Below are 15,538 nucleotides of genomic sequence, written 5' to 3'. Positions count from 1 at the left end.
CCAGCTCAAATAAGCTTTATTATTATTCCCTGTATTTTCTAAATCTCAAATCAACTTTTCTTCAGATCCATCTTCTCAATCATAATACCTAATTAAAAAAAAACCCATTCATACATCTTTCGGAAATAACAAACAACAAGATCTCGATTCATCTAAGAACATCACCTTAAACCCTAACTTTCGATTTCATTCACCTATTGTTTCCAATCTTCATGTGATTATACTGTCTATCAATATTATTTGATCGTAAGTCACAGTTGGGAGGAAGAAGAAAAATAATTGAAGAAGAAATTCCCGTGAAGAAGAAGAAGAAAAGATACGAAGAAACCAAATTTTATAAATTGTGGGTTTGGGAGAAATTTTCTTACAAAAATTGGATGCGCGTGTGAACTTTTCCGCCCGTGGATTTCACGGTGTAGAAAATCTGTAGAATGGGTCTCCATGTAGTTTTCACTATGTGAATTATTTGAGGCCCAGCCACCTCTTTCCCAAGTAAATGGAGGAGTATAATCATTCAATTATCTCAATTGATCCAAGTTCAGGGACCCTGAATCTCAAAGAAGAAGTGCCTATCCTACTGCTTGCTCCTCGTTCTTGTTGCACCTCTTGCAGCCTTCAAGAAAAATTCGCCAAATTAGGGCAGTTGGCTGGGACGGCATGTTATTTATCAGTCTCTCTGCTTCTCTAAGATGCCCAGATCTAGATAACAAGTCCACCATGCAAACATAGTGATCCATATCTGGTTCAATTCCATATTTTACTTTCATGCTTGTAAACAACTTCATTCCTTCTTCAACTAGTCCTCCATGTGTGCAGGCTGATAGAACTGCAGTGAAACAAACTCTATCTAGCTTCAATCCTGTTGATTCTAATTCTCTGAACCGTTCCAGTGCCTCAAATGCATAACCATGAAGTCCTAGAGCTGAAACCAGAGACGTCCACGAGATCAGATTTCTTCTATCTGTCATTTCACTGAAGATTTTAACAGAACTCTCGAGGCTTCCACATTTGGCGTACATGTCCAACAATACATTGCACACAAGTACGTCACAGCACTTGAAATCCATCTTTACGATAATCCCATGAAGAGAACTTCCCAAAGACAGGTTGCAGAGCTTACCACTGATATTTAACACGCTCATGAAAGTGTGATTATCGGGTAAAATATGAGCCATTTGCATGCTTTTGAACAGTGCAAATACTTCCAAGTAATCCCCATTGCGGCCACAAGCTTCAATCAATATGTTCCAAGATATAATGTTGTGTTCTCCAACTTGAAAAAGAAGCTTTTGTGTTTCTTGGAATAGGCCAATTCTATTGTATATTCCACAAATGACATTACAAGAGGATGGGGATAGTGGGGAGTCCAAGGATGTAACAAAGCTCAATGCATCAGATAAAAGGCCATTCATGGCATATGAAGCAATAAGTGAACTGAAGACATACTCATTTTTGTGGTAACCCATTTTTACTATCAGACAATGAAGTTGTTGTACCTCGTCAACCAGGGATGATTTAAGAGCAGCAGAGAATGAAAACTCGTTAGGCCGATAACCTAAGTGAAGCATTTGCTGTAGTAGACAAGTTGAAAAATGAGAACCCTTAGTTGAGTAACCAGCAATCAAAGCATTCCAAGAAACAACACTCCTTTGGTCAAGCTTGGAAAAGACAAGATGTGCTTCTTCTACTTTATCACATTTGGCATAGAAATCAACCAGTGCACTGCCTACAAAAACATCAGAATTAAGGCCATTCACGATCGTTTTTGCGTGTATGATTTCACCGTATTTTGATATCTGCAGACTGGTGCAGGCACTAATGACATTAGCAAATGTAGTCTGGTTAGTCGAGAAACCTGACTGTGACATAGTCAAGAAGTGGTCAACAGCTTTCCATGGTTTGTCACTCCTTGCAAATGCTCCAATAATAATATTCCAAGAAACTACATCCCGAACAGGAGTCATCTCCTCGAACAAAACCTCAGTAGAATAAGCTCCTAATGAAAATTTGGCATACATATTCAAAAGAGAGTTTGCAATAGCAGTATAAGACTCTAACCCGGTTTTTTTCACCAGCCCATGTATCTGTTCGCCTATTGAGCTCAAGTGCTGTAACCCTCGTCCAATTCTCCCAAAACCAAAACCAGATAAGACTCCAACACAAGATGATTCTGATGGATGACATCCCTCCTGTGTTCTTAGAAGTTCACGGAACAAAACAATAGATTCTTCAACAAATCCATGTCGTCCAAATATCCAAATTATGGAATTCCATGTGATCAAGTTACGCTTGGGCATTTCTTGGAACAAACTATATGCTTCATCCATTCTTCCAAGCCTCCCAAACAAACCCAACAATGCAGTACCCGAGAAAGCATCACTATAAAGCAACCCAGTCTTTAAAGTCAATGGAAGTAACTGTAAGCCTTGAATAAGATTTAAGGATGAAGAAGTTAACAAACTACCAAAAGTAAACTGTGTGGTTTGAATTCCTAAGCCCCTCATTTGATTAAAAATCTGCCAAGCTCTTCCACAAGTATCTCCTCTTCTCTCCTCGTGATCATGTCCGTACCGGCTGTAAGCTGAAATAATAGAGTTATATGAAACGACATTTCTTTCAGGCATCGTATCGAACACTTTCATGGACATTGATAATTCACACTGAGATGCATATGCTGTAATAAGACTATTATTAATGGATGTCAAAATGGGTGGATCCTGATAATCAGAGCAAGACCAGTCCATTGTGATGGACAGTGCATGAAGCAATTTTGTCGAAGCATGATCGAGATATCGAGCTCCCGAGCACGCTTGAAGAAGCTTCTTCTGTTGCTGATACAGAGAGTTAGAGCAAGTATCAAATGCATTATGGTGATCATATTGTTTCTGTATGAGTTGGAACTTGGACTGTCCATTGAATATTAATGAGGGCAGAACACAAGGGTTTTGGTTGAAATTGCGACTAAGCAGAAGAATTCTTCTTCTTTTTAAGAGAAGGTTTCTAGCAGATATAACCATTCAAGGAACCCCTCTCTGTCATTAATTTTTGGAAACTGTTTTTCCCCGGAAAATGTTTTTTTATATATGCAGGCACTTTCTAACAACTATCAACTATGACGCTGTTTTAGTGGCCGTAAACTTTTCGGCATTGCCGTATCTGGTTATGTCACTTGTGCTTATAATGGCAAAATCGGTAAACCAAGCATATTCACACCCAACCATTTTTTACAAAGTGGCGAGGAAAAGTATAACTTGTACAAAATTTATCTTGTTTATTTTTGTACTGTGATTTATGAGGAGCCATTGCAAATTCTTAACCAATATAGTTAATATCGGATTTCGGTTTGTCTCGGACGGGGAACGAGACACTGGTACGACTTTGTATCAGTGTCTCAGTTCCAAATTTCGGTTCCAAATTTCGGTACAATTTCGATTTCAAATTTTATACCGACAATTTTATAACAATATTTTTCACAATTCATTAGTTAAGATATAATAAATATCATCATCCATGGTCATCATCTATATTATTCTATTATCCCAAATACCACCAGGTATTCCATAATCACCGTGGCATGTCAATTGATCCTACTGTTATTAATGGACGTGGAGCTAAGAAATATTTTGCATCCAGGTACAAACTACATTTGGCCACTATCAATTACACAGATATATGTCTATTTGGTTGTAGACCACGTGCCGGGATAAACAAGTGTATGACCTCCACTTGTTCGATTTTCTTAAGAAGTTAAGAGTAGTTAGAGCAAGTCTTATGGTGAAAGAGTTCCATCTTCGATCTTCTACGCCACCTCATCATTTGGAACCGTGGATGGAAGTGCAAGTGTAATGGTGGAATAATGAAAACGCTATTCTTAATAGCGCTAAAAAAACGCTACTAAGAATAGCGTTTTCTTCTCGGCCGTTAGATTTCAACAACTCATCCTAAATCTACGGACAAAAAAAAACGTTATTCTTATGTTCACATGGATTCCACGAACCCTCCCACAAAATGGTGGAACCTTGTTTGGATTTTCTGTGGAAAACCCCAACTTGGAAGCCATTAGACTTGACATTCCATGGTTTTTCCACATTTGGAATAGGTCGGATTCCACCATAAGACTTGCTCTTAGTGGAAGACATTTCCGGTGTTCAACATTTCAGTTTCAGCCTCTCTTATTCCACCGGCATGGTCTTTTGATTAATTGACGCAGCAACAACACCACTTCCACTTAAAAGGACTATCATTTTGAGAGGTTTATTAACTTACCCCGAAAGAAGTAAACATAGAAGACGATCGATGAGATTTTGCTCTTGCCTTGTTTTTTGCATATCTGGTTTCCCTTAGTATGTATTAGTAATTTCCGTTTATGTGTTTAATTCTTCTTCTGTTTTCAATTTAAACGTGCTTTAAACGTATGATTGCAGTTGATCTATTCGTTTGTTATGCTCTTAGTAGTATTTCAATGATTCAATCAAGTAAAATTATACATTGGATGTTGTTAATGATGCGAACGCCAATATTTTGTTTTGTTTTGACGGGAACTAACGTAAACCAGCTAATAATTATCGTACCTCTGTATGATACCGGATGACTTACCTCATATAAGTGTGAAATTTCTAAATCTCGGCTATCTCAGCTAACCGGTTTCCGTCCATCTCGGCCGAGATTTCCTGCCAAATATTGTACCGGCGATATAGCATGATTCCTCTTGGATGAGTGCCGAAACTGATATTACCGGCGATATCTCGCCCGAGATGGCCGAGATTGACTACACTGTTCTTAACCTATATTTTTCTCCACTCTGTCTATGGTTCAAATAATAATAAGATGAGAAGTACAGAAATGAAAGGAGATTCTGTTGATCTTCAGATTGCAGCAAATTAGATTACAGTACTAGATCGAATACATTTCGAGTTTTCAGCAACACTAAATGACTTAAAAAAATAGTAATAAGTTGTATTCATATATCTACTTTATCATCTTCACCTCAGGAAGAAAGATAGGTACTTACTTGATCACCCCAACTGCCACAAAATGTAACCTAAAACTTCCTTGTCCAAGCGATGACCTTCAGAAGAATAATTGTTTTGTGTTCGATACAGCCGATCTAGTTTCACGAAGTATCGGTACCCCTTCCCGTGGGTGCTTATCAGCATTACTAGTCAGCGGCGGAGGAGCCAGGATTTAAATGTAGGAGGGGCCGATAAGAAGAAAATTTTTAAGAGTGGCTTAAAGAGAACTTGATAAGAAAATGATATATTTAAATTAGTCCAACATGCGCATTTACTCGAGTACTTCATCTCGATAATATATTAGAATTAAATTCGTTGATTCGTCGCTTTACAAAACCTCGAAATTGTCTATGATTTGAATCTATGCAAAGAATCATTTACAAAATCATCATTCATTTTGGTGTAGAGCTGAATTTTGCCTTGAGGGATCGGCAAAATGAAAACTAATTTTAGGATGTAAATTCATTTTCAGGCTATAAGGGATCGGCAACATGTAAAATCTAACAACTAAAGACCGACAGATGCTAAATATAAGGAAGTTAAGGAGTATTAAACGTGCAACATTGTTCTTTTGACAAACAAATATTCACTTAGAAATGTTTTTGAGGGTGCCACGTACGTTAAATTAGGAAAAAAGATGATCTTTTACACCTACAATGGTATTAGATTTTCAAAAACTTGGGGTGGCCATGGCCACCCAAAGTTAGTATGTGCCTCCGCCACTGTTACTAGCAACATTTATCCCATCAGGGGTCTTTCCAGGATAGTCAGTAATCCTGGAGCCTGACCCTATCAAACTACAAATTCAGAAGAAAAAAGAAAAACAATCAGCTTCAATTCTGTTCACACCGGTTCTTAGGCATTTTGGTTGATTAAACGTAAAAACATAACGAACTATAGAATGTTGAAGGAGAACAAAGAGAAAGCAACTTACGTTTTTGAGTCAGTTCTATGTGATAGCAATTACCCAGGACTGGATGTGTCTACTAGTTATGGATCACTTGACCACTGAAACCCTATAAGTGATGATAAAAATAAGCCAAAAAGTTAAACATACATAAGAAAACCGCTTACCCTCGATCAGCAATAACCACAGAACGAAGCTCACAATTTGCAAAGCTGCAGCAATAAACCATCAAAAATGTCAACGATCAAACATTAAAATCCGACATTAGTTGTATTTCGTTATTTTCTTTCTTATGCAAGGGAGAAACCCAAACATTCAACTATTGGAAACCGAATAAAGCCCTCAGAATTTAATATCTGAGGAATAAAAGAATTGTCATAAAACGGAAATATTACAGAAACAAGGTGCAGCTTTTGTTTTGAAAATATCCTCACAAGGACGTTGAACAAGGTCTTGAAAATAGTATTTTACGTATCGAAGAATAAATGGTTAAACAAAACAGGACAAAAGCAAGCAGGAAACTAATACTCCAAAATCACTAACAGATATGATAGTATTTAATAGCAGGAAGCAAGGTTTGTTTCGAAATAGTATTTTATTAAGTATTATTTTTGCTGTTCTTTACAAAAAAAAACACTAACAGATATGATAGGAAATCCAACACTTACCGTGTGCACATTTCTTGCTGCACCGTTGGTTGGTAGTCCTTTCCATATGCACGAGGGTATGAAACAAGAAACAACTATGGGTGACAACTGCAATCTCTTTCTCTTTCCGTGTCCACAACCTAGATAAGATGGCGCATATTAGTAACTTATGTACTTCTTTAGCTTCAGTACTGATCTCATTTTCCAAAATCCTTATTTCACGGGGAAAAAAAGATCACCAATCGATAAATTGCATTCCCCTGACAGCAAGGGACTCATATGTTTCTCTTACATCAGCCTTCCACAAAACATCCTCTTCGTTTTCTATCTGAACAAAACACAGCATCCAAAAATAACTCTTTTACAAATTGTGACCAAAAAGGTAATTCAACAACATAAAACTAATAGCATGCCAAATGTATTCGTTAGCAGCATTTGTCAATGGATTTTAGAGCTTCATCAAATACTTGCCAATGAAAAATCGATTGCAGGGAAAATGGTCCGATATTCACTGGTGGCTCTCCTCCTATTACAATAGTAAACACCCTGTAGAATTGAGTATTCAGGTTAGATATCAAGTCTTCAAATGTTAACAAAAGATTAGAAAAAAGAAACACCCATCAGTACGTTCTTATATTCATTCAATGAGGATCAACACCCTTTTCGGGGTCCAAGGACTAAAAGATGGTATTGTCATGATGTTCTAATTGCTAGGAACTGGCCGGGTATTCTTAAAGTTGAACCAGGAAATGTTCGCTTAAAGTTAACTGTAAAAATAAATAGTCACCCACCCTGCTATTCTCTGGAGCAGAAAAAAAGCCAATTACAGATGAGTACCACACTATTGATATAGCGTTTCTGACATACTCTGAAGCAAGTTGCAGAAACACGAGAAATACGAAAATGAAAAACCAGAGAGAAACAAAAGAAACAGCAAAGGACCATTTGCTGGAGCAGAAGACTGTATTAACACGGAACATATATGCTGGTTCCTATACCATAAGACTTAAGTTTTTTATGTGAAAAAAAGAATACCAAACGTTCTCGACAAAGCTCCACTGCTAGGAATGGTGGGGTATTTATGTTTGAAGTTGCAGAACGATAACTATTCCCTGCATTTGCCACCATTAGTGGTGTTACATCCGTCCCATCTGCATAGTCTCCAGCACTGCCAAATGCTCCTACTGCTGTTTGCATCGTTCTGAAATGCAATTGCAACAGTCATAATTAGGATATTACTAACGAAATTCATGAAGTTGTAATATCACAACTTTTACATATTATAATAGAGAAAAACAAGATCAACTTCCAAAACCTGTATGCTTCCACCATGTCCTATGCATATTAATTGTTTCTGCAATACCTTATAGACATAGGCTATGGAGCAGTTAGCAAGGATTTTAACGAGCGCTGGAGAAGAAGACTCCGGCAGAAACATATTTTGATGTAATTTGTGAACCTTTATTGCATTTAATGCTGGTTAAAATTACATAATACATATAGGAGAAAAGGGCATGAAAATGCTGGTGCTCATATTGATACCAGTATGATGTGAAGTTTAACTGAGGACAAATGAGTACTACAGTATGTAATGTGCCACATAATGTTAAAACAAATCTAAGCCTCTTAATTAGAAAGAAGGCAATTGCAGACGAGTACCTCAGTAAAGGAGAAACAATGACTAATTCAACCTTCTTGGCAAGTCCACATTCATTAATATGCTTATTCCAGTAATCAACCTGTTAGGTTAATGGAAAAGTAAGATGCACATAACAACTATGTAGGGATATATTACAACCTGTAGATAGTACAGCATAATTAAAACACAGAGGAGAAGCAGTTAATACCTGCTGCCACCCCTGAAGACTAAGTTGAGCATCAAATAGTTCTTCAGATTTGAGTGCATCGCGATCTTCTACTTCGAGTCGGTGAGCTCCATGTGCATGCCTCACCTGACGTATATATCAATTTGATATCAAGTGGAGAAAATTAAATAGGTACAAGGAAATAAATAGAAGAAATTTGAGTTCACTTGTATAGATAAGCAACAAGAAGAAACTCAGCAAGTAATTTGCTCATATAAGATAAATGATCAATTCAGAATTCAATACCAGATGCAAAGTTTTGGTGCGATGCAAGGGGAAGAGAGTTGTACTTCCCGAACCTTCCATATCTGCCAAAGTATCAAGCAAAAACTTATGGCTCAAAACTAAACAATGAAGTTCAAAGACAGCAATCTCGAAAGAAAATTCTAGCTGAACCGTGTGTGAAAGACAAAAAAAAATTAGGAGTAGAACAATTAACTGCAAAATACTGTATTAAGTAGTTTTGACGCAGACTATCAGAAGGCTATTTGTACAATTTCATATACCCGTAGTTTGACAAACAACGGATGAGATTAAACATATGGGTGCTACTTCGTCTCCACACCCCCGTGTTTTGAGCCTCACCCACTTGTTTCCCCAGTTTCATTTAAGTGTGTAAGTGCACGGTGGATTCTCATCTATGGGATATCTCTTTCCGGTCATCACTTTTTGATGAGTGAAAAAAATTTCTGAAATATCTTTGTATGTTTTTTATTCTGAAATATCAACATGACCAAGTAATTGTGTCCATCTAATTGACTTTTTTTTTCACTAGTACACAAACTTATAAGAACCAACCAAAATGAACAGAGGATTCTAACGATACTATCATATATGGATTCTTTCATTCCCATATCAACAAAATAACAACCAGTATCCTCACAAACATAGCCTAGATATACTTTTATTCACACCTCTGGATATCAAAACTAGATAGAATAAGAAATGATAAATCAGACACTAAGATAATAAAACTGACTGTTTAAGAACAACCTCTTAAAACAAAGAGATATAGCTAAAACCTTGGGTTTTAGAGAGTGTACAAGCTAACTGTATGCCGAGAAGATGAAGAAGAAGTAACAACAGGCGTACGAATGACTAAATATTATGAGTTCTTCCCCAATTACCGGTCATCATCATGTTAGAAAAATTATATACTATCAGTGCTTCCGCGATAACGGATCAGCATCATGGTGATGGTCGGAAAAGTCTATTATGTCAGAATAATTTATTAGTTCATTAATTAATTAAGTAGTTTGGTTAGCTTCGTTTCTCAGTTTTGAAAGATTTAGAATGATATGATGGCTGTGAAGAGGGATACCATAAAAAGATTTTGAAAGAAGACATAGAAAATGTTTTCAGCGAACCTCCACTGCTGGTGGTGTACGTAAGCTTGATATTGCAGAAAGATTACTATTCCACGCACTTTCCTCCAGCAACCAATTGCTCCAACTGCTGTTTGCATTGTCTTAAAATGCAAGTGCAGAGATAGCCATCCAAAGATGCACATGCTGACATGATATTTCTTTCGGGCATCTTATCAAACACTTGCAGAGATACTGCTAATTCACCCCAGATTTGCATTCAGATAGTTAAAGCCTGACCAAGCACTTTCGTGGAAACACGCTGTAGAGATATCGAGCTCTAGAGCACACTTGAAGAAGTTTCTGTTGTTGCTGAAGCAGAGAGTTACGGTAAGAATAAAACGCATTACGAGGTTAAATTTAAATTGAAGAAATTGGGTTGAAATTGTGATGAAGCAGAAGAATGATGCTGAGAAGGTTTGAGAAAAATAATCATTCAAGAAAACCCACTCATTTTTGTTTAAACATTCAAATTCTGAAATTTGGATCTGAAATTCTGAATATATTTGTGGGTATGCTTCAAAAAAGAATACATTCCTTGGGTTTCTATTTCTTCTACGCCCACCCGGAGGAAGGCAATCGTGTTTGTAAGAAAGGTGTTAACTTAAAAAAGGTTTTAAACATCACCTAGTTTCATACTTTTCAGGAAGAGATTACAATTCATGAAAAGAAGTTTTAAACTTCGCTTGTCATACGTGGTGGCACTTTCCGTTGTGATTCAGTCTCTTGTATGCTAAGTGGGACGCCAAAGTTAAGTTGGGCTATACTATATTAGCACATTAAATTGTGGATGTTTCAAAGAGATTCAATTGATATTCCAATGTTGCAGCAATATTAGAGTACAAACTACTGGTAGTAGCAGGAGTAAATATATTTAGAGTTTTCAACAAGAGAAGCACATAAAATGCCTCCGATAAAACATTAGTTAAAAGTTCAATCAATACTTGTTTGTTGCCATCTTCACCTCCGAAAAAATGATGAGTACCTGCCTAATAGTAATCACCCTGACTGCCAAAAAAATGTACTAAAACTTCCTCATGAATATGAAGCGATGACCAAAACAACCCGCTTCAAAAGAATAACAGTATTGCGTAGATCATGATCAATATAACCAATCTAGGCCGAGGAATTTGGTGCCCCAGCATCACTAGGAAGATCAAGCCCAGTAGGTATTTTTCCAGGATAGTTGGTTGTTGAGGAGTCCGAACCCATCATACTACAATTTCAGAAAGGATAAAGAAAATGATTCAGCATCATGAACAGTAATCACTTCTGGACATAACAGGTCTGCTGCCTTTAGTTATTCATGTCTCTTGTAGGTGGAATCAAACAGATAATCAATTCTGGTTTGACCAGTTCTTGGGTACTTTGGTGGCCTAGTTTAACAATATACAAAAAGTGTAAAAAAGTAATGAACAATGAGATGTCAAAGGAGGGCCAAGATAAAGAAAAACGATCTTTCAGTTCAGTTAAGTGCAGTTCGTCTCTGTGTGTTATCAAGGTACTCTGGGACTAGAAGTGGGTATATTTGATGGAAACAAGATTGAGAGAAAGAAAAAATGTAGGTAGATTCCCAAGTAATACATAACCATTGACACCCCAGTAACACATGGTAACTATAAGCCAGACAAAGTACAACAGAGGAGAAAACATGCTTACCCTCTATCGATGATAACAACTGAACGAAGCTCGCAATTCGCAAAACTGCAGACAAAGAGTAAAACCACTAAAATGTCAATGATAAATCATTGAATCTAAAGGCACATACTAAGCCAATGTTTGAATCATAATACAATCCGAGCACGATTAAATTTCGAAATTAGTCACATTTCCTTAATTCCTATTTTACGCAATTCCGGATAGAGCCACAAATTTTATTGTAGAAACTTCCCCAACAACACACACTGTTTGATGAAAAATCCACTAACAAATATAATAGGGAAATCCAACACTTACTGTTTGCAGATTTCTTGCTGCACCGTCGGGTGACAGTCCTTTCCAAATGCACTGAGGGTATGAAACAAGAAACCACTATGGGTGACGACTGCAATCTCTTTCTCTTTACGTGTCCACAACCTAATGAAGGCATCACATTTTCCGATATGTTAGCAATCAATGTACTTCTATAATTATACCATTCTCAACAATCCTCATATAAAGGTGGAAAAACTCACCAATTCATAAATTTCATTCCCCTTGCAGCAAGGGACTCATCTGCCTCTCTCACATCAGCTTTCCACAAAACGTCCTCTTCGTTTTCTATCTACAGAAAACACATCATCCAAAACTGACACTTAGTTTAAACCTCAAATTTAATTCAGCTGCAAAAACTACTATCATATTGACGTTTTTCTTCTATGTTGTGTCAATGGATCCTACAGAACATCAGCAGATACTTGCCAGTGAGAAATCGATTGCAGGAAAAATGGTCCGATATTCACCAACACCTCTCCTCCTATCACATGGGTGAACACCCTGTAGTAAAATTTTAGTTTTCAAATTAGAAATCAAGCCATCAAATCTCAAATGAAAGATTAATTAAGAAGAAGAATCTGCGTCAATAAGTTTGTTTCTTCCTCCAATAAGGAGGATCTCCTCGCCCTTTTTAAATACACGCTTGATGATCTAGTAACGACTTTATATACTCGGAAAAATAAAACGGTCAAGAAATAAACGTAAAACAAACAACAAAAGAGCATTTCCTGGAGCAGAAGGATTATCTAGAACGTGCCACTATACATGTTGGTTGCTACTGGAAAATAAAAAAGCTTTATCTTACAAGACATACCAAATGTTCTCGACAAAGCTCCACTGCTACGAATGGAGGAGTATTTAAGCTTGATACTGCCGAACGGTTACTATTCCCTCCATTTGCCACCATTAGTGGTGTGACATCCATCCCATCTGCATAATCTCCACCACCAAATGCTCCAACTGCTGTTTGCATTGTCCTGAAATACAAGTGCAAATAGCCATAACTTAATTAGGGAATACTAAGTAAACACAAAGTATCTGCTCTAATGATCCATAAACAGTAATCTCACTGAGTTTACATTTAGAATACAGAGAAAAAATGACTACCATCTAGAAGAGTACCTTAGTAACGGAGATACGATGACTAATTCAACCTTCTTATCAATACCACATTCAGTAATATGCTTATGCAAGTTATCCACCTGTTTAATCAATGGGAGAGCTGCTAAGATACATGTGAACTACCCAGAAGTATGATACAAACTGTAAATGTTACAACCCTCGAACTCGTTTCAGCATAAATGCTTCATATAACACAGAGGAAAAGGAGCATTACCTGCTGCCATCCCAGAGGGGTAAGTTGAGCATCAAATAGTTCTTCAGATAAGTATGCATCATGATTCTTCTCTCCTTCTACATTGTGAAACCCTTGTGCATGTCTCACCTGATAAATAAGTCGAGAAGAACCAAAATAAATAAACAAAGAGTCCATACAGATGCGCAACAACTAGAAACTCGAAATATACAAAAGATCCAATTCAAAAATTCAATACCAGATGCAAAGTCTTGGTACGGTGCAATGGGAATAGAGTTGTAGTTGCCGAGCTGTCCATATCTGCCGAAAGATCAAAGCAGAAACTTAAGGGTCAAAATATAATACCGAAGCTCCAAGAGAGCAAGTCTCCAAATAATAAAGCTAGGTGAATATGCAAGATCAAAAGTCACTTTTACAGGGAACCTTACTTTAAACATCACTTTTCGAGTGATTAAAAATTTAAAGTACCAGCATAATCAAACTACATTGGTGTCCATCTTACTCACATATTTCCAAAATTACTCAAATATTAGGGGGAAAAAACACCAAAACTGAACAGTGAATCCCCAAATGTCATATCCTACGGATTTAATCCTCAATATACAAATCTGCAGACACCATTTTAAACACTAGTTTCGTTACAGAATTAACCTAAACATATATGCGTCCACACGTCCCAAAATCACATCCAACACCAAAAAATTATGAAAAACCTTCTAATAATTTCAACAACCTTATAGCAGAAAGATAAAAAAAAAAATGCTATGAGGATGCATCAAAAATCCAGGGTTTGAGAGAGAGTTAGTGTATTACGTTACCTGTATTATTAGAAGATGAAGATGGAGAAGAGAAGCAGAGAAGAGGCGTATGAAATGCGGAGTAAGACGATGGAGAATGTGATTTTCGTATTGGAGTGCTCCTCTTTAATTCTGGTGGTTTTATTAGAGGGAAGAGGAGGAATTGTGTACGGTTACTAGAAATAATACCATGACTACTTCCACAAAAACTGCTCATCATCATAACGGTGGTGCTGGCAGATGACGTGGTGGCCCAAATCTAATGAGTACGTCGGTATATTATTAGGCTGTTCATTAGATATTTCTTCTCTTAAAATAATGGTTTTTATTTATCAGTTTCTACTAACCTAGTCGTTTGCTTAAATTTTTACCTTTTTTTTTTGGTTGCTCGATTGCTTGAAATTAGAAACTAGGAAACGTAATTGAGCATCTTCGACGAATCCAAGTGGAATATTTTATTTGTTCGAATTTACCGGTTGCATTTCCCTCCACGTGGTGTACGTCTAACCTGACCCTTCGAAGGGGGTGGTCAATGGTGGGCAATTGTAGCTGTTGTTTAAGTACAAAAATGATATTATATGAGGGGTATAATTGCCCAAATTCTCAAGTTATATTATACTCAGTACCTTTAAGAACTAGCCGTCCAAGTCCAAGCCCCAAGGCTCCAACGAAGCTGGCCATAGTTCTGCCTTCTTTGACTAACAGGTTAAAAAGTTCAGTTCCGGTTGTCAATGTTATTAGCTTTACACAACTTGTTGAAATTTAAAAGTTTAAGCTTGAAATCCGAATCTTTGGTTTCTTGGAACTGTAAGGTTTGAATCGTCTAGTTAGTTTAGTATCAAATACTAAAAAGAATATCACCAGCAAATAATGAACCACAATCCAGAGAATAACGAAAGAATGCAAGACACGGAGAATTTATAGTGGTTCGGCGTATCTACGTCCACTGTAAAATGATGATATTTCTTATTAAATGATATGAAGAACAATTACAAGAACACTTAACCTCTTTCTGTTTCTCTCTAGTATCACAACCCTTGCAAGAGTAAAACTCTCAATATTGTGTAAACTTCTGACTAAAGAAAGACTCTCTCAACTGTGTGTTTTACCTCCACCGAAAACAATCTATTTATACTTGACAGAACTTGCAGAGAATAAATTCTTACCGACAAAGTTCTACTAGTTTCCTAAGTCTAGAATCCTACTTGTTTCCTAACTTAAGAAATACTTGAATGCCATGATTTGGTTACTTGCAGGCCACGTTCTTGTATGGAAGATTGTTAACAAATATTACAAATCTCCACATTTGTTGATAATCTGCAGCTTACCTTCTTTGTTCTTCACTTCACGTACATCATTCCACCATCTTGCACCTTACGGTGCCTACACTGATAAAGTATTGATTAAGTTCAAACATTGTTTGAACTTACTCAATGATACCACCTTCGTCAGCATGTCTGCAAAATTATCCTTCGTGTGAATTTTTGGTACTGAAATTCTCCACCATCCACATTATCTCTAGCTAAATGATACTGAATATTGATATGCTTTGCCCTTCCGTGAAAATCTTCATGCTTCAACAATTCTATAGCACTCTGACTGTCACAATGCACATATATGCATTCTTCTTTGACTCCAAAAACTTTAACCAATCCTT

The 15,538-nt window shown here is 36.9% G+C and overlaps 2 protein-coding genes and 1 pseudogene across 3 annotated transcripts; all 3 read right to left on the bottom strand.

Moving 5' to 3' along the window:
• Positions 1-302: 302 nt before the first annotated feature.
• LOC113330585 (pentatricopeptide repeat-containing protein At3g58590-like) lies at positions 303-3,027 on the bottom strand. The gene has a single exon (XM_026577399.1). The coding sequence runs from the start codon at positions 3,015-3,017 to the stop codon at positions 570-572; it is 2,448 nt and encodes an 815-aa protein (XP_026433184.1). The 5' UTR covers positions 3,018-3,027; the 3' UTR covers positions 303-569.
• A 2,933-nt stretch (positions 3,028-5,960) lies between these two features.
• LOC113330587 lies at positions 5,961-8,779 on the bottom strand (annotated as a pseudogene).
• A 1,795-nt stretch (positions 8,780-10,574) lies between these two features.
• Positions 10,575-14,226, bottom strand: LOC113330586 (phosphoglycerate mutase-like protein 1). 2 transcript variants are annotated; one of them, XM_026577400.1, is made up of 10 exons: positions 13,903-14,222; positions 13,323-13,384; positions 13,106-13,213; positions 12,892-12,971; positions 12,584-12,746; positions 12,196-12,270; positions 11,970-12,058; positions 11,752-11,871; positions 11,455-11,499; positions 10,575-11,011 (listed from the first exon to the last, which is right to left on the bottom strand). In XM_026577400.1, the coding sequence occupies exons 1-10, from the start codon at positions 14,102-14,104 to the stop codon at positions 10,912-10,914; spliced, it is 1,044 nt and encodes a 347-aa protein (XP_026433185.1). In that variant the 5' UTR covers positions 14,105-14,222; the 3' UTR covers positions 10,575-10,911. The 2 variants fall into 2 exon arrangements, with proteins under 2 accessions (XP_026433185.1, XP_026433186.1); XM_026577401.1 differs by lacking the exon at positions 10,575-11,011 and adding an exon at positions 11,033-11,171 and having other exon boundaries at positions 13,903-14,226.
• Positions 14,227-15,538: the final 1,312 nt, after the last annotated feature.

The sequence above is a fragment of the Papaver somniferum genome, unplaced genomic scaffold (genome assembly GCF_003573695.1).
Source record: "Papaver somniferum cultivar HN1 unplaced genomic scaffold, ASM357369v1 unplaced-scaffold_118, whole genome shotgun sequence".
NCBI lineage: Eukaryota > Viridiplantae > Streptophyta > Magnoliopsida > Ranunculales > Papaveraceae > Papaver > Papaver somniferum.
The sequence above is the reverse complement of the archived record's forward strand: the minus strand, read 5'-3'. Positions and strand labels throughout refer to the sequence as shown.